This window comes from Equus caballus, chromosome 19 (assembly GCF_041296265.1).
Source record: "Equus caballus isolate H_3958 breed thoroughbred chromosome 19, TB-T2T, whole genome shotgun sequence".
In the NCBI taxonomy this organism is placed as follows: domain Eukaryota; kingdom Metazoa; phylum Chordata; class Mammalia; order Perissodactyla; family Equidae; genus Equus; species Equus caballus.
In genome coordinates, this window is record NC_091702.1 from 9,795,002 (window position 1) to 9,819,185 (window position 24,184).

General features: G+C 43.9%; 1 protein-coding gene across 3 annotated transcripts in view; it reads right to left on the reverse strand.

Moving 5' to 3' along the window:
• Positions 1–485: 485 nt before the first annotated feature.
• Positions 486–24,184, reverse strand: part of SSR3 (signal sequence receptor subunit 3) — a 38,813-nt gene continuing 15,114 nt past the window's right edge. For 2 of the 3 annotated variants that reach the window (XM_070242358.1, XM_070242357.1), the window contains 7 exons: positions 20,105–20,212; positions 19,188–19,258; positions 14,930–15,541; positions 13,674–13,800; positions 9,064–9,162; positions 4,087–4,218; positions 486–3,061 (listed from right to left, as the gene is read on the reverse strand). In XM_070242358.1, the coding sequence (XP_070098459.1) occupies positions 2,995–3,061; positions 4,087–4,218; positions 9,064–9,162; positions 13,674–13,800; positions 14,930–15,062 (558 nt within the window). In that variant the 5' untranslated portion in view covers positions 15,063–15,541; positions 19,188–19,258; positions 20,105–20,212 and the 3' untranslated portion in view covers positions 486–2,994. Of the gene's footprint in view, positions 3,062–4,086; positions 4,219–9,063; positions 9,163–13,673; positions 13,801–14,929; positions 15,542–19,187; positions 19,259–20,104; positions 20,213–24,184 lie in introns of those variants that run through there. The other variant, NM_001309293.2, reaches the window with a different exon arrangement.

The following is a 24,184-nucleotide window of genomic DNA, read 5'->3' on the forward strand; positions in this document are numbered from 1 at the left end:
CAGGATCAGTTAAGAGGCAAAGATCAGAGATGCAATGAAAGCTCATTAAGGCCAGTGACATCTCTATGAAAATCTAAACCAACCACTCAAAACGCCCTCCTCATCTTCAACTAACTGCCCTGCTTGGAAGTCCACGGGGGTGAGAGATGACCTCTTACAGCCCAAACACATCTGTCTGCAGACTGGTTCTCGCGGTGGTCTTGTCTGTCTCCCCTCCCTTCGTGTCTCCAGAAGCAGCAGCGATGGGCACGACACTGAAAACAGACATGGGTGGGCAGGAGGGCACAGCAGGCACATACCGGCAGAGGCCCGATGGTCTGCTCTGTAGTATAACCACACGACCCCGTCACTGCCACACGGCCCATCAGTAACCACAAAATGCACTTCCATGTGTGTGGGAAATCAAAATCAGGTTAATGTGAAATAATGTAATAAAGATGATGTACTTATTCACGTGGTTCTTATAAAGAAGTGTAGGGAAAATATAAATTTAAAAAATCAAAGTTTAATGATACTTAATAAGACCTTCCACAAGAATTTTGGGTATGAATCCAACCTCCATATTTCAGTTAACTTCAAACCTTGTTTCAAATTACTCTTTCCATGATAGAATAATACACCAAATAGGACTACCAGTAAATTTTTACTGGCTAATTTTAATCGGAGATTTTTATTAAGTTTTGTTCAGTTGTAAATGAGGAAACTAAAAATAGGGAAATGTAAATGTTCCAACCCTTTAAGCCTCCACTTATCACAGGAGTGTGAAAAAATAGGAATTTAACCACTTTGCACCTCAATTGTAGCAGAACCCCTTTACCGTAAGGTGTTAGATAACAGCAGCGTCTTTTTAGGATAAAAATTCTACCACAGCAGGTTTTTCTTCCCTGAACCAGATTCAGCACATCCTAATTCCACGTGCCACGCTGCCGTTCCGCTCTTCTGCATGTCCTGAGCCTAAGTCCCGGTGCAGTATATCTGTCATCGAGACTGTGGACTGTGAGAATACGCTTTAACACTTACAGGGCACAGAAAGCCAAAAACCATTATCAGGATTAAAAACAAAAAGTGCTATAGGAAAAATTCAGGACCAAAACCCCATTTTGCTTACTTGCTTTTCTACAAACTATTCAATTTATTAAATCAAAAGAAATTCTTTGAAGAGTATTAAGCTGATGCCCCATCTCACCACCCCGTCTCAGCTACACTGCATTAGAGAATGGCGGCAACTTCCCCCATCCATACAGGCACTGCCATCTAGCGACAATGTTTCTACCAGCTATTTAAAAAGGTACTTCCCAACTTGGCCCAGCTCTGGTAACAAACAGTCAACACTGATGGTTTGTCAGAGTCATTTTGTCAAGTAAGCAAATGCATTTGGTACACAAACCCCATGCCACCATCAAACTACTGACCTCATTATTTAGTGACAGGAAAAAAAGTTAAAATAACTAAAAAGCTCTCACGTGTGAGACCACCCTTCAGCACATCTCTGCTGACTCCCCGCTCACTCCGGGCCACTAGTGACGGCAAATGGCTAACGCACCGAAGGAGGAACCGCCAACCTCCAGGAGCTGAGAGAGAGCGCTCAACCGGAGGCCATCCGGGTCGCTCTGCAATGTACTCCTGCCCCCTCTTCCTTCCAAGTTCGTGGATGTGGCCTTACAGAACATGCAACAGCATGCAAGTGGAAGATGAACTCTTGACGAATGCCTTTCTATAAACTTTTAAGTAAAACAGCGAATATTATTTGCAACATCCATCTTAAATTTAGAAGGGGAAACCAAAGATTAAAGTTAAGATTAGGCATTAGTAATGTGCTATTTCCTTTGACGTACTGCTTGTAGGAAATTACTAGATGTGGTCAAAAGTTAACAGGAATGTGAAACCGACTGTCACCTGTGATTCCATAACCTTTTAAGTGGATACAGGTTCAAGAAGAGCCTTCCCAACTTTCTTAAATCGTGGCACACACAGAAAACGATAGTATCTGTACATACATTCGTTAAAAAATGCAAGAGACCACTCTTGGCTGGACCCTCAAGGGCTGAAGAGGGTCCCACAATCTATGAGGACCTGTGGACCAAAGGGTCAAATTTACTAAAAGTCCTAATGGAAAAACGCTAACAAGCACTAAAACCACTGTAACTCCTTAAAGTGTTCTTAGAATTCTGGAACAAAATTTACTTCGGTCTTTGACAGGTCGATATTCAGGAAAGTGGTTCTCTCTCTTACTCAACATTCCTCCAGTGGTGTGAGACTCTGCTCAGGGAAAACAATGGCTCCAGCCTCTTAACAGGGCAAACCAACACAGCAGGGTCACGCTGACCTCCCTGGCTACCAGGCCAGAGCCCCACCGCTGAACACTGTGTGCTTTAACCCACAGGACAACTCTCGTGTGTGCACGCTATTTTTAGGTTATTACCCTGGCTGCCTTTCTTCTTTAAAAAAAAAGAACTTTTCCACAAGTTTTTCTTCCCCAAGTTGGAGAAACCATGTTTTTAACTTGGATTCAGTTATTTCAAATCACAGTTCAGAGACTTGTAAACATGAGGCTTCTGTTCAATCCCAAGGGGAAAAAATTCATTCTGATATTTATGGTTCAAAAAAGTTGTAATATTGTGCTTGGAACATACAGAACCAGTTTTTAACTTCTTGCTACTATTATAAATAATAACAGCTCACTCCAGGTTACTGTGACCTCTGACAGATTAAAGAAACAAGTTATTTTCTCCTCTTGTGATTATAGTACATTGAGAGAGAATTTTTGTCTTTTAATAAATGTCCTGGTACTCTGAGTTTCCCTTTCATTTAATTTCAACAATCTGTCAAAATAGAGCCAATAAACAAATACTGAATTACATTTTGTTGGTTTTTCAAACCCTCAACCTCCAGACTATAAAACATCGTGTGTGTCCCCCACGCTGGCCACCTGCTACTTTTCCACGGCCCACAGGCCACCCAGAGACACAACGCCGGGGGCAACGCTGACACGGTCTACTTGGAGCCAGTAGACAGGAGGGCGATGAGGCCTGATGAAGCACTTATGGATAAAATGTAGTTCCTGTAAGAATTTAATGTTAAGGAGAAATTAAGAACCCCAAATTCGCTTCTCAACAAAACAAATAGAGCCCATCACTTTGGACTGCAGTGCTTCCCTCCTGACACACTGCAGGACAGTGACGTGCAGTCTCATTGTCTGCAGACACAAGTGACAAGCCAGAAGACTACAAAGAAGGAAGAACATTCACCGGAAATGTGCTCCAATTCAAAAAAATCCACTTGAGACAGAAACCTAGAACACATGACGACAAAGCAAACATCTGAACTCTATTTAACCTTCAGGAGTGGAGCTGATCAAAGAACACGGGGAAGAAGAAGAGACTTGTTTTCCCCCCAGGGGCAAAGGAGAACTAAGTCTCCCTGTCTCAGTGTTTTGGCTACAGCTGGCCTGGGGCAGTGGGGAGGGGCCGATAGCCCTCAGCTCCTCTCAGACCGTGGGGCCAACAGCATTCACAGAAGACACAAGCCAAAGGGTGTCTGATATATAACTACAGCAGAACCTCCAACTGTTAAAAGTTTGCCTCCCATCCCTGGATAACACCTTGAATAAATTACCTTAACAAGAGAAGACTGATTCTTGCCCCAAAGCTCAACTAAGAGCAGCCTGACAGTGAGCACAGACATGACCAAATGTGCCTCTAACTACACCGGCTATCCACCCAACCCCAAAGCGCCAAGCATCAGCAGACACGTGGACTTGCGCCCGCAGCTACCCAAGCAGACAAGTCTGCTTTCACTCCTTGCAACTCTTTTTACAGATGCAGGTATATATAATCATGTATGTAAGACTGCTTTGTAATACTTGGTATTTATCATGAAGTCATAATTTATAAACTTAAAAGAACTTTAAATCAAACTAAAAGCCCTTATTTTAAATGTCCAGAAACCTGCCTAAGGGTCACAGTGCTATTTAATGGACTGACTCCCCATGAAGTTTTTCTTTCCACTAAAATACTCAGACGAATCAAAACCAAATGAACTACTGTTTCCAGACTTCTAAAAAAGATACCAACTTTCAAAGGATACACTGTGGGGTTGAAGTTCTTCAAGATAAAGAAGGAAGCAACAATGACCAAGACCAGGAAGAGGGTGTTGTTATAGAAGATGGAAAAGGTTGTAGCTTCATAATCAGCAACTTCATTCTTCTTCCACAGGATTCTGCAGACACAGAAACAAGTTAATCGGGTTCATAAACATGTAGTAAAAATTTTCAATACCACAATGGCTCTAGCTCATTATAAAATAAGTTTTTCCTTAAGTGCGCTGGGCACAATGTGCGTGTTTTTTGTTGTTGCTGTTGAGGAAGAGTGGCCCTAGGCTAACATCTGTTGCCAATCTTCCACTTTTTCTGCTCAAGGAAGACTCGCCCTGAGCTAACATCTGTGCCAATCCTCCTCTATTTTGTATGTGGGTCGCTGTCGCGGCATAACTGACGAGTGGGGTAGGTCCCCGCCCGGGAAACAAACCCAGGCTGCCAAAGCAGAACGTGCCGAACTGAAGCACTACACCACGGGGCCGGCCCCACACAATATGTTTTTTAATATTCAACTTAATCAGAACGGTCCCCTTTTTACTGCTGACAATGCTATTTCACTCTTTGATGCTGAGGAAAACAGTTTCTGGGTATGTTCCCTTTTCCCAGGCAGCGAGAGCTTTGGAGGAAGGACTGATTAACTGCAATTGGCTTCGTTTCGTCAGCAGCTAAAACAGGCATCTTTCTCTACGTCCTCACCTAAAACAAACTCGATGATCAGCAGCCTGAGAGAGCTTCCCTGGGCTGCTGGCTTGAGCCTCTAGAGCCTACAGACCCAGTCCTCAATCCTACACCTTAGACAAGCCCAAGGAGAAAAACCGAGTGTGGTCTCGCAGAAGCAGACCTGGCTGCAACTATCTCTAGCCATCTTAATTCAAACAAAGAATCTGCTTGATCATCAGGAGGATTTTCTAACTTCTGTAAAATCCATTTATTTATTTATCTCATTTATTTTTTTTAAGGAAGCTTAGCCCTGAACTAACTACTGCCAGTCCTCCGCTTTTTGCTGAGGAAGCCTGGCCCTGAGCGAACACCCGTGCCCATCTCCTCTACTTTATATGTGGGACGTCTACCACAGCATGGCGTGCCAAGCTACGCCATGTCCACACTCAGGATCCAAATGGCAAACCCCAGGCCGCCGAGAAGTGGAATGTGCGCACTTAACTGCTGCACCAACGGGCCGGCCCCAAGACTAGCATTTTTTTTAAGAAATTAAATAGGAAAATATCAAGTGCATCACACAGTAGGGTAATTACTGTTTTGGGACACATTTGCAAGTGTCTATCTATGAGTATATTTGTTCAAAGGTAAAATTATTTTTTACTACATGTCATTATCAACAAGGCTGAAAGTCACTGCCATAGATGCTTTGTTCCCTCAAAAGGTACACTACTCTGGGGCCAGGTGATACCTTTCACCAATCCTAAAGACAGCACTAATCCTAAAGCTAATGTCATTTGTAAATGCCAGGTTTTATTCAACAAATATTCTAATCCAAAGTCAACAAACTTGGCTATCAAGGAGCTAAATGAAGGGTATCAGGACCTTATCTCCATCATAAGAACTTGTGGTCTTTAATACATATACCATATTTCCTTGATTCTATGGATACCATCAACTTAATAAATCTTCGATTTACTTTAAGTTTTGGAGAAATGAAGGATATTACATTAAATGCAACCATCAACTATAAAACAGCTTCTGATTTCAGAGAAGCTTAAAGGTAAATTTAAAAAACATACATGACTTTGAATCGGAGGAAATACATTATACTATTCCAACACTGGTGTCAATCAAAAGACAACAACAGCTCAGAAATAAGCATAGTCCCAACATAGTTTAATGCTGGAAAACACTCAGAACAATTCCAGAATCTCTGTTTTTAAGACTCTGGCACAAGACCCAGTCAAGACAGGTTCCTTAATAGGCTACTAGCATGCCTTTACTAAGGATGCTTAAATTACCCCACCCCCATCACAGTGCTTCTCCCTAACTCCCTGTCATGCCCTGAATCAGAGCCAACTTCAAAACAGTTTTGACGAAAGAAGCGGCTCAATCCTTTAGGTTACGCCAGCTTCCAATATGACCACGTGTTTGTGTCAGTGTATAAACAATCAGGACTGGCTGACAGCTTTTGGAACTTTTTCTAGTCCACCTATATCCTGGTGCATTTTGAAAACATTTAGGACCCCCAAATGCCCTCATCAGCAATGGTTCCGCGAAAGCCTCACCGGTAGGAAACCTAGTTTGGGAGAGCACTTCCAAAGGAGCCATTTTTCGAAGGAGCACTTCCTACAACAAGAGAAAAGTTGAGACCAAACTCAACTGTTACAATCACATAATGTTAAATGACAGTCAGCAAGTGAAGGAGAAGTAACACTCACACCTCGGGACAAGCGTTAATGAATCTCTGATTCTCCTCTGCTAACTTCCATCCTTGGATGGATGGCAAAGCAGTCTCAAAGTGGCACGGAGTGCATATTCCAAATAACTGGAGACGGAGATTGAGAGAGACACACCCAGGCAAAGAGGTGCTCATAAGCATTCTCTTAAATCACATCTCCTAGAAGCAACTCATCCTTTGAGGGAGAAAAATACTAGATCTTCATGGGAGTCTTGGTCCCAGTCATCAGAGTGAATCCTGAGTACAGCCAGTGTGGCTTTTTGAAAGAAAAATACTGACAGCACAAATTTCTACTGCTGACAGGAATAGAAATTTTATAATATTCTGACACTCTGAACTTTATGTGTCAATGAAACCTCTGCTTCATCCTACTTTGAAATATCTGGTCTTGGGGCCAGCCCCGGTGGCGGAGCGGTTAAGTTCGCACGTTTCACTTCTCGGGGGCCCGGGGTTCACCAGTTCGGATCCCGGGTGCGGACACGGCACCGCTTGGCATGCCATGCTGTGGCAGGCGTCCCACATATAAAAAAAAAGTAGAGGTAGATGGACACTGATGTTAGCTCAGGGCCAGGCTTCCTCAGTAAAAAAGAGGAAGACCAGCAGTAGTTAGCTCAGGGTTAATCTTCCTCAAAAAAAAAAAGAAATATCTGGTCTAGCGAATAACAAAGAGGTTTCATTTCCCATTCCAACTCCAATCCACTAGCAGTGACTACTTGAACGCCACACTGAGAAAGATTCTGATACAGGTCCCAGGATCCAGAACACGTGCCAGACCAAATCAAGTGAGTCTGCAGTGGGCAGACGAGACTCATTTGCCACCTCTGATCTAACTAATCACCTGAAACCTGTAGGAGCTATAACAAGCATTTTGAAACTGGGTAACTATGATGGCACTCCAGTTTAAGAACCAGTGTTTTCATAAATATTATCGATCAATATAAAATTTTTTTTAAAGACTTTATTTTTTTCCTTTTTCTCCCCAAAGCCCCCCAGTACATAGTTGTATATTCTTCGTTGTAGGTCCTGTTAGTTATGGCATGTGGGATGCCGCCTCAGCGTGGTTTGATGAGCAGTGCCATGTCCGCGCCCAGGATTTGAACGAACAAAACACTGGGCGGCCTGCAGCGGAGCGCGCGAACTTAACCACTCGGCCACGGGGCCAGCACCTCAATATAAAATTTTTTTTTAAAGTTTTCTAGATTCTCTAACCTCTATCCCTATGCAAATAGTTGCAATCAGAAAGCTATGCACCCAAACCACATTCTAGCTGTTCCCTGAAGAAGGGCCTTCATTGTCATGATCTTAATATTATGCCTTCAGTTTTATAAAGAATCCATGGGAGAAACCATTTCAAAAATGTTTTGGTGCCTTTCCAAAACCACCGTAGAAGACATTGTTCATTAAGTTACCCAGTGTCCCTTAATTAAGGATGCACGTGGTAAAGTCCTTCCAAGATTCAGTGCCGAGAAAGTTTCTTTTCAGGACTCGCATGCGGCCTCCCATGAGATCAGGAAAGCTGTAAGGCCTCAGATGCTTCCCCCGACACTAGCAGGCTCGAGCTAAGTTCAGTGCCCATCTGCTATAACTAACCCCGAGGTCCTTGTTCACCCACATTTTCTTACTTTTCAAACAGTTTCTGATCTTTTAAAATTGTACTGTTTTGTTTTATGTGCACTTGAATACTACAAGTCCCCACAAAGCCTTTATGGAGCAAAGTGGGGAAAAAATTTCATTTCACAAAGCACCCTGTAGATACTACAACTTAAGATCCATGAAAACAACCTCGACACATGACTCTACTGAACCATCTGGCAACTCTTAAGCCCAAGCTGACTCCATCACTCAGAGGCTGCTGCTACTCAGACGTTACGCTCTTTATTAAGCCTTCTAAGAGCAGTTGGCAGGAAAAACTGGGGTGGGGACTAACAAATGCGGCACAGAATCAGGCGACAGGAGACAAACCCAGTTCTCTTCTTTTTCCCAACCAATGCAGATAACCAAAAACTGGATGTCCCTGGGGAAGCTCAGCAACAGAAATACCACCACCTAAGAACGCTAACACACAACACTCAACTCTTCAGACCCAGAGAGGTCAGGTGAGACATTCAAGGTCACACAGCTATCGAGCGGCAGAGGCAGCACTGGACGAGGCTCTGCAGGCCTCTCGATTCCAGCAAAGTGGTCACAAGCACAAGCTCTCCACCCGCCCGCCTGCCGGCCCGTTCTCACTGCAGGCTTTCCACCCGCTAACCGCTGGCGGAGGGCAAGTCCCTGAGCCCTTGCACCTCAGTTCCCTCAGGTGTAAAATGGAGAACCAAGAGAACCTACCTCACAGAGCTCTTCAGAGGAAAGAACAAACTGTGCTCAGCACAGAGAAAAGTATTTGATAGTAAGAAACACTCAAAAAGTCAGTGGTTATTGCTCCCATGACTACGTCGTCTACAATTCTAACGTGTACCTCAGACAACTCCAACATCTACGTTCTCTGAGTAGAAATCTAAAGCTTATTTTATACACAGTATCCCCGTTTTTGATTATCACAAACACTTCAAATAAGGAGTCAAACCTTTCGTCTTTTTCCTTCCGAGACATCTTCCGATTATCGGCTTCAGACAGCTTTCGAGTCACTTCCTTGGAAACAGCGTCCTCCCTCTTCTGTGCTACTCTAGAAGGAAAAGAAAAAAGTTTCCACCCGCTCCAGGAGTGAACACCATGCTCGCTCTCTCGGAAACACTCTGTACTCATATTTTGTATTGGCAACTGTACAATACTTTATATTTCAAGAAAATAAGCTGGACAACAAGTTCTAAGTTTTACACTGTACTAGCCAAAAGAGAGGGAGTTCAAGAAACTTCCAAGACGTAGTCGATTAGTTATGTGTTTTGATTTCTGCTCAAGAGGGAGAATTTTCCAAAGTTTAGGTATTTAAAGTGAAAATAAAAGTCAAATGCTATTAGCACAATTTAGTTATGAATCATTATAACTCCATTGTTTTACCCTATAAATTTATTTGTTGAACAGTTAAATTATAGGGTAAATAAATTTGATAAGGCACTAGCAAATGATATGAGTTCAATTCCAGTAAGTAACAGGAGAGAAAATGAGGCTTAAAAAAACAAAGGGAATTAACAGCTGTAACATCTTAAGGTAAAGCTTTTAACTCCACTCCAAAGGACGATTTCACTAAAAAGAAGTAATACCACATAGTCAGGGACTGACCACACCACTTTGGTTAAATGAACCACTGGTATGAGGGTTGCACCAAAAGATAATTACAGAATCAGTCACAAAAGGCTGGATGTGTTATTCAACAGATCAGATCGGAATCCTCAGTGATGAGTCAGATAAGAAAAAAATTAAATGTATACTCATCAAAAAACCTATAAGGTGAATTTTATCAGACGGGGTTATAAAAGTGAAAGAGGATAAAATCTAAACTATGATGAAATTCAGAAAGCCTCCCAAAGATTATGACATTTAAATTCAACATGGTCTATTTTTCATAATATAGGAGAAACTGACTAGCCATAAATACGTAACACATAAATACATAATACATAAATACAGAAGAAAAAGTAATAACTGATCTTCACAAGCAAAATACAACAATTACCTACACAGTCCCACTATGAAAACATTCAACACAAAACTGAGACATATTAACAGCAACAAGATGTGGACCACAGAGACAGAAATACGTTCACTTGACATTCCATTCATTGATCCCCCATTACTATGCTACATCTACTTCCAGTCAGTGTACCAAGGACTGTGGAGGAATCAGGAAGGATTCCTGAAAAGAAAGCCGAGGTCATCCAAGGTAACAGTTTTCAACCTTTCTTCAACCATGTGAGCTTCTGGCACACAAATTAAGCACAAACTCTGGCTAGTTTAGCTGTGTCTCCATCTCTCTCTCCCACTCAAGAACCAAGTTAGAATCAACATTGCTAAAAAGAAAACCCTTAGTCAGCTTCAACTAATGTATTTTTCCACAAATTGAAAACCAGAGGGAGTAAAATCAGTCCGTCTAAGAAAAATAGATGAAAGGAAGTAAGTTCTGAAACGTCACGAAAAGGCAGCTGAGGGGCAGACAGACACTCCAGGACACCAGAATGTACTTCTTCCTCCAGAGACCCAACTTCACCAGACTCACTTTACTATGTAAACGTACTGCTCAAGGGCAAGGACTCACCTCTGAACCTCTCTAGCAGACCAGGCACACAGTAAGTGTCTCTCGAACTTCACATGAGACCCCTTTTTTCTAAGAAAGGCCAATTGAAAAGAAACACACATGGTTTACAGCAGAAATCGTCCTAAGCTGAAGAGAGGAAAACACACATGCCGCCTCAACTGTCAGGATGCTGGGACACAGGAATTAACTATTTTCAAGAGTTGGTTATTTCTAAGCATCTTTGGAACAAACAGTTAATCATCTGTCTACGTGACAAATCTTCCTGAAGAGACTGAACCGGGCATCTAGCTAGTTTCTCTTCTAGGTCTAAAATTCTATATTCAACTCCACTATAGGTTTACTGCAGCTCAGGAAGCAGCAGCCCTACCCCCCCCCCCCCACCCCGTCTTAGGGCTCTTAGATAACAAACCTCCCTCAGTGCCGAGTGCTCTAAAACAACACAGGGGTCACCGCAGCGGCCCAGCACTCAGCCCTGAGATAACCCACAAAATCAACAGCATCTCTTCTATTATTTTTCACATCAGTATGTCACAATCTTTTCAGAATAAAAAAAACAAAAATACTATTTAGTTTCTATTTAATATCTTTAAAAACATCTTTGCAAACATCTTGCAAGTTATGCAACCTTTAAAAAAAGTTCCTGGGGCTGGCTCCTGGCCGAGTGGTAAGTTCGCGCCCTCCAGTGTGGCGGCCCAGGGTTTGGATCCTGGGCATGGACATGGCACCGCTCGTCAGGCCACGCTGAGGCGGCGTCCCACCTGCCACAACTAGAAGGACCTGCAACTAAGATATACAACTATGTACGGGGGGGGGGCGGGGGGGGGCAGATAAAGCAGGAAAAAAAAAAGATTGGCCACTGTTGTTAGCTCAGGTGCCAATCTTTTTAAAAAAAAAAAGTTCCTAAGGGCTCTTGCACTCCTGCCTCTCCAACACTGCTCGAAAGCATTTACCATGTGCCAGACTATGCTTAACAGGCCACACATACTACCATATTTAATCCTCACCACCCATGAGGTACCCCTACTAGCCCCAATTTACAGCTCAGGGCTCTGCAGTCTAGAGAGGTAAAACGTATGCCCAAGGCATACACTTAAGAGCATCAGCGCCAGGACTGACCCCAGACTGTCTACTCTAAAGTCATCTTCCTCCACTACCAACACCCACCCAGACTCAGCATCTCCCTGGGTCTTTGAACCTTAACCATCTTGCAAATCTGGAGGAGTTTCGATGTCAGTGGCAATATTTAATACTAAACCAAAGCTATAACTAAAAAGAATTCCACTCTGAGGGAGTCTCTTAAGTCAGTAAGTTCATTGAAATTTTACTGAACAAAATGTACCATTAACCGTTGTAAAGAATATAAAACAAAAGACATGACAGTTGCCCTCCAGAAGCCTAAAGTAGAAATGAGAAGGTAAAAAGAACATGATTTTTACTCCAACAAGGTGAATGAAAAATGATATGCAGAACAAGTGAAAAACACCAAGTCGCAAAGGGACTGAGTCCAAGGGGAATCAGAGAGGATGGGTCACACAAGATGCCCACTTCTGAGGGCTTCACTACCCGGATGGCCATGCCTCACAAGACAGCCAGCCAAGAACAGCAGAGGTGGATATGGGCTGAATCCTGGAGTGGCAGTTGATGAAGAGGGGCTGCCAAACAGAAAGATGACAAAGACTACTCGATCACTCTGCTGGTCTAGCAGGACCGCAGCCACAAACAACCTAAGCTCCTATGGGTTCAGAATAGCAGGGGAGAAGCTGCTGAGGCCACTGTCAGGTGCTGAGGTCATTTCTGGCCTCCTTACTATAAATCCTTAACTGAGATCATCTCAGTGTGTTTCTATTCCTTGTCAGCAGAAAGAGCCTTAACATAGGGACAGCAAACTTAGGATTTCTCTGGAAAAGATCCCTAAGTCTTAACATAACAGACATGTCAGAATGGGAAAGGAAGGGAGCCGATCCTAAATGAGGGAGGGCACAAGTCAGGTACAAAGGCTGAGTCAGGAGAGCTAAGGCCCAGCTCTGAAGGATGAGGCCAGACTGGGAGGCGGCAGACGACTTGCACTCCAGAACCTTGGGAGAATTTGGCTTTAATACACTTAGAAAAGAAAAGGCCATGGTGAGTTGTGAAGTAAGCATGCTACTTTGAGTCTCAGTAAAATTCCAAGAGCCTTTAAGAACGTACTTCCAAAGAAGTATAGCACCGAGACGGCTCCAGTGAGGACGGGGAGAAATATCCCGCTCTCCTGACTCAAGTGTGAAAGCAGCCCCGAAGGGCTCCTTCTCTGTGTCCAATTAAGCACCAGCTTACACCTGCTGCCCTCGAGGACCACAGCACTTGCAAATAGCAAACGTCACCATCTTTGCCTAAGTCTAGATCATTCCCCCAACATTTCAACCTTTATGAAACCAGAGCATATCAGTGCTTACAATTAATGTATAAATTTATCATTGTAAGGCTTGGCTTTTCTTCTCCAAAAGCTACCGTTAAAATAATGATATAATTTATAACATGTATGATCTTAAAAGAAATATGGTAATCTTTTACATTTTCATACATTTATAAGAAAAATGTAATTAGCATTAAAAATATCAGAGTTCAATAAAAAATAAAAACAGAACACATCTTTCCCATTCAAAAATGATACACGGCGACCCACAGAACAATTCTCTCCTGAAAGAATTGCATTTGGCTTCTGAAATGTTAGTCTCCTTGGTGGGTTTGTTTTCTGATAAAGCTTAGTGCTTAACCGCTCCAGTCCACCTTCAAAACCTATCTTCACAGCACTGTCAGAAGCACCGTCTCTGCTTCAGTGAGTTCATAATTCTTCACAGCATCAATGTGCCTTCTCCCAAAAATACAGATACATCTCTCCCAAATTAATGCTTACTGAAATCAATACACACACAAACGGTCTTTAAGATATTGTACAATATAAAAATGCAACATGTAACATACTTTCACTTGAGAAATATACTTACTTGTGCTTAAGAACAAATTTCACATTTTTGTAGGCAAAGGCTACCAAGTAAGTGCTTACGAGGGTCATCACACTATACAGAACAGCAGACTGAACGAGATCCATGTGCCATATTCGCCAATATAACCCTGAATTAAGATAAAAGGGGCGAGGGGTACAAAAGGAACAAAATGTTACAACCCGGTTACAAAGGCCTGCTGAATTAATCATAGCTAAACCCGGCAAAATACGGCCCGAGCTAGGGAACCCAATGCAATGAATGAGGAGCTCCGCACGTGGGACAGCCAGGGAAGAGTTAGTGTCAGGTCTTCTCAGTAGAGAACCCTTGAAACACATGACCTTCCTATTACTAGTCCAGAAGAGATTTCTGCTTCTTCTAAAATTATAAACTCTGGCTCAACAAAGTCACGATGCAGACCAAATTTTGTTCATCGCGGTACTATCAGGCTCAACACAGGCCGTCCCACCCCGCGCGCAGCGCCGCCCGAGCCACGGGTCACCCGCTGACGTGGCGGCCACCCCACGGCGGGCGGGCGGCCACGGGCTCCACGCCGCGGGGATAAGGCCGAAGGGGATTAAAGCTGGACTCGGCCGCCCGACGCAGCGCGGGGGGAGACAGGAGACGCAAATTCGGGAACCTCCAGGTCTAAACACAACCTTGGCCAATTCTGCAGTGTTCCCACCCAAGTGAGAATTCGAGAATAGACCTAACAAGAACATGAAAAGTTGAAAGAAGGGAGATCGCTGGCCCAACCCCTCTCATCAGATTAGGAAAAGGACGCTCAGCAGGGTGAAGCGGTCGCCCGACGCTCCACTCCTCATTCAGTGCGCGCGGCAATGCGAACCTTCTCTCGGCTAATTCGTTAGTTTCTCCGAAACGAGCCACGATAAAGCTCAAAATCTCGGAACGACAGTGGTGCCGACGGAGAGCAGCCTACAGGCTCCTCGCACGGTGCCGGCACGAGCTCTCATCCCGGGGCGTCTGAACCCAGGCTCGGGCCGCCTCCGGGCCCGGGGCTGCGCGCCGTCCAGAGGGCCTCGGGGACCCGTCGGGAGGCCGCGCCCTGCTCCCCAGCGCCCCCGCGCCCCGCCACCCTGCGCGCCCCGCCCCTGCACCCCGGCGCCCCGCCACCCTGCGCCCCGCGTCCTGCCCCCCGACGAGAGCACGGAGCCTGCAGCGCCGCGCCGCCGAGCGCGGGGAGAGCGAGAACCGGCCCCGGCCTCAGGCCCTCCGAGGCCCGCCCGCCCGGCGCTCACAGATGGGGATGGCGGACACGATGAAGGCGTTCCCGAAGAAGAGCGCGGAGGACTTGGCCGAGAGGTTGCGGCTGAAATCCTGCAGGAGCAGGTCCTCCTCGGACTGCTGTTTCGAGCCGCCTTTGGGAGCCATCGTGGGTCGGAGCCCGGGCCAAAGAGGGAGCGGGAGGCCGCAGCGGGCGCGCAGCCGAGAGCAGGCCTCTGCCCCGCCCCACGGCCGCCCTGCTTCTAACGCCGCGTCAGCGTCCGCGCGGAGGCGGGCTCGGCGCCGCGCGGCGCGGGGCAGCTTCCCCGGGATTGGCCGGCCCGGCGCCGCGTCGTAGGCTTCCCGACGTGATTGGCAGAGCGGCCCGACTTCCGGATTTCCGGCCCCGGCTCAACTTGTCCGCTTCCAGAAGGCCGCAGGGATTTGTAGTTTAGAGGGTGTGGTTTTTTTTTTTTAGTTAAGAAAAGCTTATTGACCATCCACTTTACGGGTGCTGGAGTTATGCGGTCCAATGTTGGAACTTGGAAATAAGTACCAAAATAAGAAGCTCTTTTAGTCCCGCGTCTTGCAGTCGTTCGTTGAACGAGGCCATGGGTCGTTCCCTCTGTATGCACCAGCCCTGGGCACTGGAGCAGGAAGGAGAGGAAGATAGGGTTAGCCAACACGTGTAAAGTCACTTCTTCTTTACGCACCTCCTATTTCATTGAATAGCCTCAGAAATCCTATGACCTGCACGTCATTGCCCCATTTTGCAGGTGAGGAAGCTGAGGGTGGGAGACTGGCAGTGCTGGTCTCCAGGGCGTGGGCTCCTTTCAACGAAATAACGGGCTACCTTTGTACGAAAAAGAAGGCACTTTTGCTTTTAAGGAAGTAATGGCCTCATTGATGAAGATGTATTTAAGATGTGTCTAGTACATTTACAAATTACTGCTATTTTATTACTTTTGTTTCAACTAAATCTTTAGAGTGGTGCGCTCTCCAGAGCCACGCTAAATCAAACATAATACTAAGTAAGGACAACATGTGGTCTGGACAGTCCTCTGAAGCTCAGAAAATTGTGTATGTCTATTAAGACAACTAGATACCATATTTAACTCATTAATCACTTTTCAAAAAACACGGCTCCACCGCTTCACACTCAGCAGGCTTCCTTGATCTACGTTACTGACGCCACACAAAACTTCCTCAACCACTAGCTTCCCTGTCAACATATTTGTAGATCCTTCTTCCTTACTTCATCCAGGTTGTAATCGACCTCCACAGCTTCCATTCTAATGGAGCTTTCTGTCTTCAGCCTTTTTCAGTATCTTCCCTGTATGGGACCACAGTGAGCTTTCCCGAAATATAAAACTTTCCATTATGGACAGCAGGTATTCCCAAATGCCAGAAGTTTTCAGCAATCACAGCAAAATGAGAAAGAAAAAATAGACTATCTAGTGAATTTTTCAGAAAACTAAAAGTATCCATTTAAAAATATCTGCACTTATGTCTTTCTTTTTAGTGTTAAAATGCTCTCTCTTTTATTATGTGGTGGTGGTGATAGAGAAGAAACTCTTAAATTTTTCTCTTCCATCATATTCCTCTCTCAGTTTTTCCACCTTAGTAAATCACACCCTTTTTCACCCATTTGCTGGGGCTAAAATGCTGGGTTTCAACACTAATTCCTTTCTTTCCCTCTCCATCTGTGACCAATTCATCAGCAAAACTTTATGAATCTGTCTCCATTACTAGATTTCTTGTTTGCTATTTATAAACCAAGGATATAAAAAGAAGATAAAAGATAAAATTAGAAAACTATAACATCAAAGGGACAAAAATTATCAATATATTTAAAAGAAAAAGAGGAAGAAAATAAGACAAGAATGATAAGGTTAAAAAGAATTTTACCTGAGAAAAACATTTAAACAATTAAAACAGGAAAGATAAAAGTTTGAAACAAGTAGATAAACATGTTGAAATGATCAAAAGGAGCTAGCTGAGAAAAATTAACACACTTTGTAAACCAAGAATTAAAACTAAAGATAATATAAACAGAAGAGAATCTAAAATAGTAGGAATTTAACATTTTTATAGGGGTAAGCTAAGAAATATGATAAGCAACGATGCTTCTGACAAAGAAGGTGTTCTGGTGATGGTCACAGAGAAGTTTAGGAAGGCAGCAGCCCTCAAGTGCTGTAGCAGTGTTTTCTTATGCCGAATTCCGTCTAGCTCCTTTTAAAGAACAGCGCGATCTAAGGATCATCTGTATATGGCATATTCCACCATGAAAACCCTGAGCAGCGGGGTTCAGAGAACCTCTGGGTTGGTGCTGGAAGGGGGAGTGCCCAGAGAGGGTGTGGTAGCTCTGTGCCCCTTCCCACATACTTTGCCCCTGTGCATCTTTTCCGTTTGGCTGCTCCTGAGTTGTAGCTTTTGTAATAAACCTGTAATTGTCAGTAAAGCACTTTCCTGAGTTCTGTGAGTTCACAAATTATCAAACCTGAGGAGGGGATCATGGGAACCTTCGATTTATAGCCAGCTGGTCAGAAGCACAAGTGACAACCTGGGGCTTGAGATTGGCTTCTGAAGTGAGTAGCATCTTGAGGGACTGAGCCCTTAACCTGTGGGGTCTGCACGGACTCCGAGGAGTTGGTGTCAGAACTGGGTTAAATTGTGGGACACGCAGCCCGTGTCTGCCAAAAATTAGAGAATAGCTTAGTTAGAGAAAGTTAGAGAAAAGCCTACACGTGTGGTGTCAGAAGTGTTGAGAGTACCGCAGGAAGAAATAGTTTTCTTCCTTTTATAACGGCGGCAATGAGCGAATTGTGCCAGGTGTAGGACACGAGATAGTGCTGGGATCAGCCTAACTGGAAAGCTCATCTTGCCAACAGGCACTCAAACTGAGATCGATTCCATAGGTAGACAGAATCAGTAGCAAGCATTGTGTAAGGCAAACACAACATGTTTGGGTTTTGTTTGCCCCATAAACGCCCAGATTTCCTAAGACTTAAATGTATACAATATAGAAAAAAACTTAAAAGTATTTGGATGTGTGGGTTTTTTCCACACCACCAAGAAATTAACTCACTTCTCTTCGGACACTGACCAGGTGTCCCATAAATTTTACTCGATTCTGACGCTGCCTACCTGGAGCTAGAGTCAGACCCCGCAGGTGAAGTGCTCAGTCCCACCAGACTGTCCCCACTTCAGATGCCAATCTCTAGTCCAGGTTGCTACCCGTACTTCTGTATAAATCAGAGGTCCCCACAACCCCCTCCTCAGCTTAGATTAATTTGCTAGAGCAGCTCACAGAACTCAGGAAACCAGTTGACTTACCAGATTACCAGTTTATTATAGAGGATATTAAAGGATATGAATGAACAGCCCAATGAAGGGATACACAGGGCGAGGTCTCAAAGGAAGGAGCTTCTGTCCTCATAGATTTTGGGGCCCAGCACCTGGATGAGTTCTGGTTCATCAACCTGGAAGCTCTCCGAGCCACCTTTGGGTTTTTATGGTGGTTCCACAACATGGGCATGATTGATTAAATCATTGGCTATTGGCTGCTTCAACACCCCCACCCCCACCCCCACCCCGCCCGCAGAGGTCAGGGAGTGGGACACAAATCAAGATTGGTTCCCCTGGCAGCCAGCCCCCACCCTTAAGTTACCCAGAGGCTTTCCAAAGCTCGCCTCATTAACCTAACAAAAGACACCTTTATTGCTCTCAACACTTAGGAAATTCCAAGCGTTTTAGGAGCTTTGTGCAGGAAAAGTGAACGAAGACCAAATACATATTTCTTATTATAAATCACAATACCACAAGTGTAATGAAGGCTTACCACTCAGAACGGCTTGTGCCCTTTTGTAGAGGATGCTGGGGAGTGTTGGCCTTTAGACTTGGTCAGGCCCATCTTCTCCGACCAAACACGTACCCTGCTGCTGACCGGAGATGTTTGCCAGCTGGGTTATTTTTTTAATAAAGATAAGGTCTTGAGAATTATAAGTGCATACTTTACTGTGGAATTGATTTTTTAAACCAAATGAGGCATTAAAATATTTGAGGGGCATGCATTTGTCTTTGAGCCTGAAGCTTATACTTTCAAGATAAATGTTTTCTTTTTTAGGAAATAATGATGTGTCCCACATAAATTGAAGACTGTCTGAAGCAGCCAGAAAAGCCTGTTTCTTTTATGCCGAAGAACATTTGTAAAGTCAGTTACTTCTTTAAGAAAATGATACACATCTACAGAAAATATGTTATCTTAATAACCAGTAATAGAGGCCATAATACCTTAACTCTCAGGACTGCCCCTGGAATCTTCTAAATGTGAGACTTATCACACACGCATCGTCCATGCAGCACTGCAGGGCACAATAAAAACTAATATTTGCACTGGAATTCAATTTTCTTTAGTTACACATTTAAGCTAAGCACTATGGTAACAGAATATAAGATAAATTAGGTCGTAAATTTCAACTGGAATGGCTTAGATGATACAAAAGCTCAGTTGTAATTTCTTGCTCATCTTTTACAAGTCTTTATGTTACTGCACAAAATTGGGGTTTTCTTGCTCAATGCACATTTTAAAAAGCCAACTAGGAGGCCGGCCTGGTGGCACAGCAGTTAAGCACGCACGTTCTGCTTCAGCGGCCGGGGGTTCGCCAGTTCAGATCCCGGGTGCAGACATGGCACCGGTTGGCAAGCCATGCTGTGGTAGACGTCCCACATATAAAAAGTAGAGGAAGGTGGGCACAGATGTTAGCTCAGGGCCAGTCTTCCTCAGAAAAAAGAGGAGGATTGGCAGCAGTTAGCTCAGGGCTAGTCTTCCTCAAAAAAACAAAAGCCAATTATTATGGCATCAGCTTTTGGGAAAAGAAATCAGCTTTATTCTGCAAGATCCATCTGCAGGGAGACAGGGGATGGGTGTCCTCAGACCTGTCTCCCTGATTCAGGATTTGGCGCAAAATTTGAGAGATCAGGGAGAACAGACTGGCACTTGGAAATGCTGGCGGGACAGGTTTTGACTGGTGGGCGCCAAGCATTTATGGTAAGGGTCTAAACATTTATGGTAAAGTTCTAAACATTTACAATGAGGTTCCAAACATTTATGGTAAGGCGGGAAAGGAATTTGGACACCAGATCTTCCTGAAGGACAGACCCCTCTGATAAGAGCTTCTGATAAGAGTCCATCTTTAAGTTCCAGTTACCTTTCGCGCCCTTGGTTCCGTGGAGACGAGAAAGTTTGGTTCTGCAGTCATTTCAGGTCAAGATCTCTTCTTCTTCACATGCTCTGACCATGTGACTTTGCAGATTTTCTGAAAGACAATTTCCGAATCACTCTGTTGATGAGAGATGGGGTCTACTGGAACTGGCTCTAAATGGGCTTCTGTTTCCCACACCCCACCAACGTTATCTAACAGCAACCTAATAGGTAAAAATTATGAGACCAAATTCTTGAGCGGAATTTATTCAGTCTCAGTGTTTATTTCATTTGATTTGCTAGTTAACTAGTGGTGTCCATCTCCATACTCACAAAGACACAAGGAAGGGAATTCCAGGTAAAATGAATATCATATATGAGCGCACAGTCGTACAAGGGCACGGTAGAGGATTGAGATCATTTCACGAATGATCACAAACCAGACACAATGAGGGAATTAAAAAGAGGAGGATATGCTTCTGTCACTGTAAGCTCAATGGAATCATCAATGTTCTCCTAGCTGGACACCTACGCCAGCTACTTAGGCTATTTTTATCCAGGAAATGAAATGAAATTAAGTTCTAATCCCTTTCACAGCATTTTCTCATTCCATCTTCCTTTGCCTCTGGGCAGATAGGTCCCTCTCTCTATCTGACCCATGTTTTCATTCCGGCTCCGATCACCTCCTCTAGGACCTCTCTGTACCCAGCATCCTTTCCTCTTCCCCCTCCCTCCCATGCATAGTGCTCACGGGCCTTTAGAGTTAGAGAGATCTGATTAATCTGCCAGAGTGATAGCACTGTGATCTGAGGCAAGTTACTCACCTTTTCTGAACCTCACTTTCCTCCTAAGGTTGGTGTGTGCATTAAATGAAACAAACAACATAACGCCCTCGCCCAGGGCCTGGAACGGAGGAAGCTCTTAATGATGCTGGTTCTTCTTCTTCCCTCTTCGCTTCTCTCTTGATGTGTTGCCTCCTGCTCAATTTATAAACTTGCTCAGCTTTCTCATTTCCTACACACACACACACATACACACTCACGTGTGTGCACATTTTCCCTCAACTCTGTTACATGCTTACACTTCCCAGCTATCCTTCACTACAAAAGACAGAATTCTGAGTCTGCTGAGACTCACTCACTTCCTCACTTCCCACTCATCATGTGGCAGCCTGAATTCCACTCCTGCCTCCCTCTGAATCTGCTTAAGAAATGGCCTATTAAATTGCCAAATCCAACCTTTTTTCTCAGTTTTTAACCCCTTACCCTGTCTCCAGCATTTAGCACCATCGCACAGCTCATCCTCTCAAGAGTTTCTCTTCTCTACCCGCAGTGTAACTGGGGGAGCCTCTGGCTCTCTGCCCACCTCTCTGACAGCTCCTTGTCTGGCCACGCACTGACCCCACTGCCCCTCCTTGCTTCTTGGAGTAGGTTTGCCCACTTATGTGGATATGAAAGAGTCAAGGGGTAAATCTGTGGTGGCTCCAATCAGAGGTCTCAGAAAGTAGTACCACACTGGCAACAATTTTGGCAAAATGGAGATAACTTTTTCAGCTAAGTCTTAAGCTCAGTGTTGCTCCCTAGCCAACAGAAACTAGGGTGATCTTTGAACTGCTTTGTACCCCAGCAACACAGAACAAAGTGAGGGGAAGCTGGAAAATGTACCCAGGGATTTACAGAAATCACGTTAGAGAATAGCCTTCCTTGTCTTCTCTTCCTACACAGGTCAATGCAGTAGCTGGTAGGAGCAGGAACATCAACACTACACACATAACTGCTGAACACTGTGTATTTCAAGTCTGAGCTCTAATCAATTACGGGTAAGTTGAACATCAAGAAATGGTGCACAATCAGATAATGAACAAAGAAAAGGAACTGAAACTTTTCCCTTTCCACCCTTTGCAAAAGTTTCACAGATTCTCAACTAAGATGGCAATAGAGTCATAAAAATCACACGTGCATTACCAGTTTGTCATACATATATTGGTTAACAGCCCTAGAGTAAGATTGCCTTGATTCAAATTCCACTTCTACCACTTATTGGTTGTGTCAAATTCGGGAATTTATTTCATCTCTCTCTAAGACTCTGTTTGGTTTTTTTGAGAAAGATTAGCCCTGAGCTAACTGCTGCCAGTCCTCCTTTTCTTGCTGAGGAAGACTGGCCCTGAGCGAACATCCATCCCCATCTTCCTCTACTTTATATGTGGGATGCCTGCCACAGCATGGCTTGCCAAGCGGTGCCATATCTGCACCCGGGATCGGAACTGGCGAACCCGGGGCCGCCTAGAAGTGGAACGTGCGAACTTAACCGCTGCGCCACCGGGCCAGCCCTGTAAGACTTTGTTTTGCTAATCTATTAATCAGGGGAAATGACGATGCTTTTTTCGTAGGGATTTTGAAAAGATTAAATGAGAAAATGTATGTAAAGTACTTAGCACAGTGCAGGACTTGTGCTTCGCATTCAAAATGTGTCATGTAAATATTTCTTTTTCTTTTGCTATATTTCCAGATTTAGTTCCTCCCTGTCTGAGAAATCCTACTTTAATTATGTGTAAATAAACAAACGTGTGTGTGAGTGTGTGCGTGCATAGTTAAAGCTGGAGATAAAGCAGGGGAAGCTTGGCTGTAAGAAGACAGTCATGCCTGTGTAAGGTTTGCAAGGCCTCAGACTCTGCCCAGGATAGAAACCAACTGCCATCCACTGCATCCTCCAGTAAAGACAGAGGGCACATGGGCCCCCGCCCTGGGAAGGGCGCAGAGCATCCTATAGCAGAAGGGCTGAGTGAGGAGGAGTTGCTTTTTCAAACCTCTTCTTCACCAGAGTACCATCTTACTGCTGTATTGTAATTATAAAAGAAGAATTCTGATTCTGAAAGTTGGAAAACATGAACACATATAAAGAAGAAAACCAAAATTAACTGTGATCTCACAACTCAGAGATAACTTCTATGAATATTTTTAAAAACTTTATTTAGTCATTTCCTATGTGTCTATGCATATAGATGCACATCTATAATGAACAATTGAGATCAGCGCTATATATAGTTTTGTCTACCTTCTCAATTGTTCTATGAGCATTTTTCAATGTCACTGAGATATCTTCAAAACATTCTTTTTTTTTCTTTTAAAGATTGGCACCTGAGCTAACAACGGTTGCCAATCTTCTTTTTTTTTTTCTGCTTTTTCTCCCCAAATCCCCCCTGTACATAGTTGTATATTTTTTAGTTGTGGGTCGTTCTAGTTGTGGCATGTGGGATGCTGCCTCAGCGTGGTCTGATGAGCGGTCCCATGTGCGTGCCCAGGATCCAAACGGGCGAAACCCTGGGCCGCCAAGGCAGAGTGCATGAACTTAACCACTCGCACATGGGGCCAGCCCCTGAAAATATTCTTTCTAATGACTACAGAATTGTCCTTTGGATGAATGTACTACAATTTATATATTTATTCAACAACTCATTATTTTCTAATCACAAAATAATTGCATGTCCATTTATCAAATTAGAAAATGTAATATATAAATCACCCATAATCTTATCGCTGATATGACCACTGTTAATATTTTGATATATTTCCTTCTAGTATTTTTCTATAATTAGCTATTACTTGCTTAAAATAATTAAGGTCATATATTACAAATATTTTCCCATGTCATTAAAAACGCTTTCAAAACAAATTTTAGTGCCTGTAAAATATTAAATGATGTATGTCTGATCTCACTCTCTTACTGGTAGGAAGAAAAGAAATTTCTAGCCATAAGGACAGCAAATGTCCAGAAAGAGAGGGAAAAAGCCTGTATGAGGCCATGCTCTCTCTGTCAAGAGTATCTTTAGAAAGAGTCAGACTTGCTTGGCAGGCAAAAGTCAAGTGGTGGCTTCCAAGGCTAGGTTGCCAAATCCAAGAGAGGGGAACTGAGTCAGAACTCCTTCAGTTACAGGTGACAGAGCCCTTTCTCAAACAAGCGAGGAAAAAAATCAACAGAAAAAAAATTTAAATAGAGATAAGAAGAACAAAAGAGAAAGAGGTAGGGAGGGAGAAAGGGGAGAAATTTATTAACCAAGGTGAGTAAAAAGAAGTTCCCTCATAGCTGA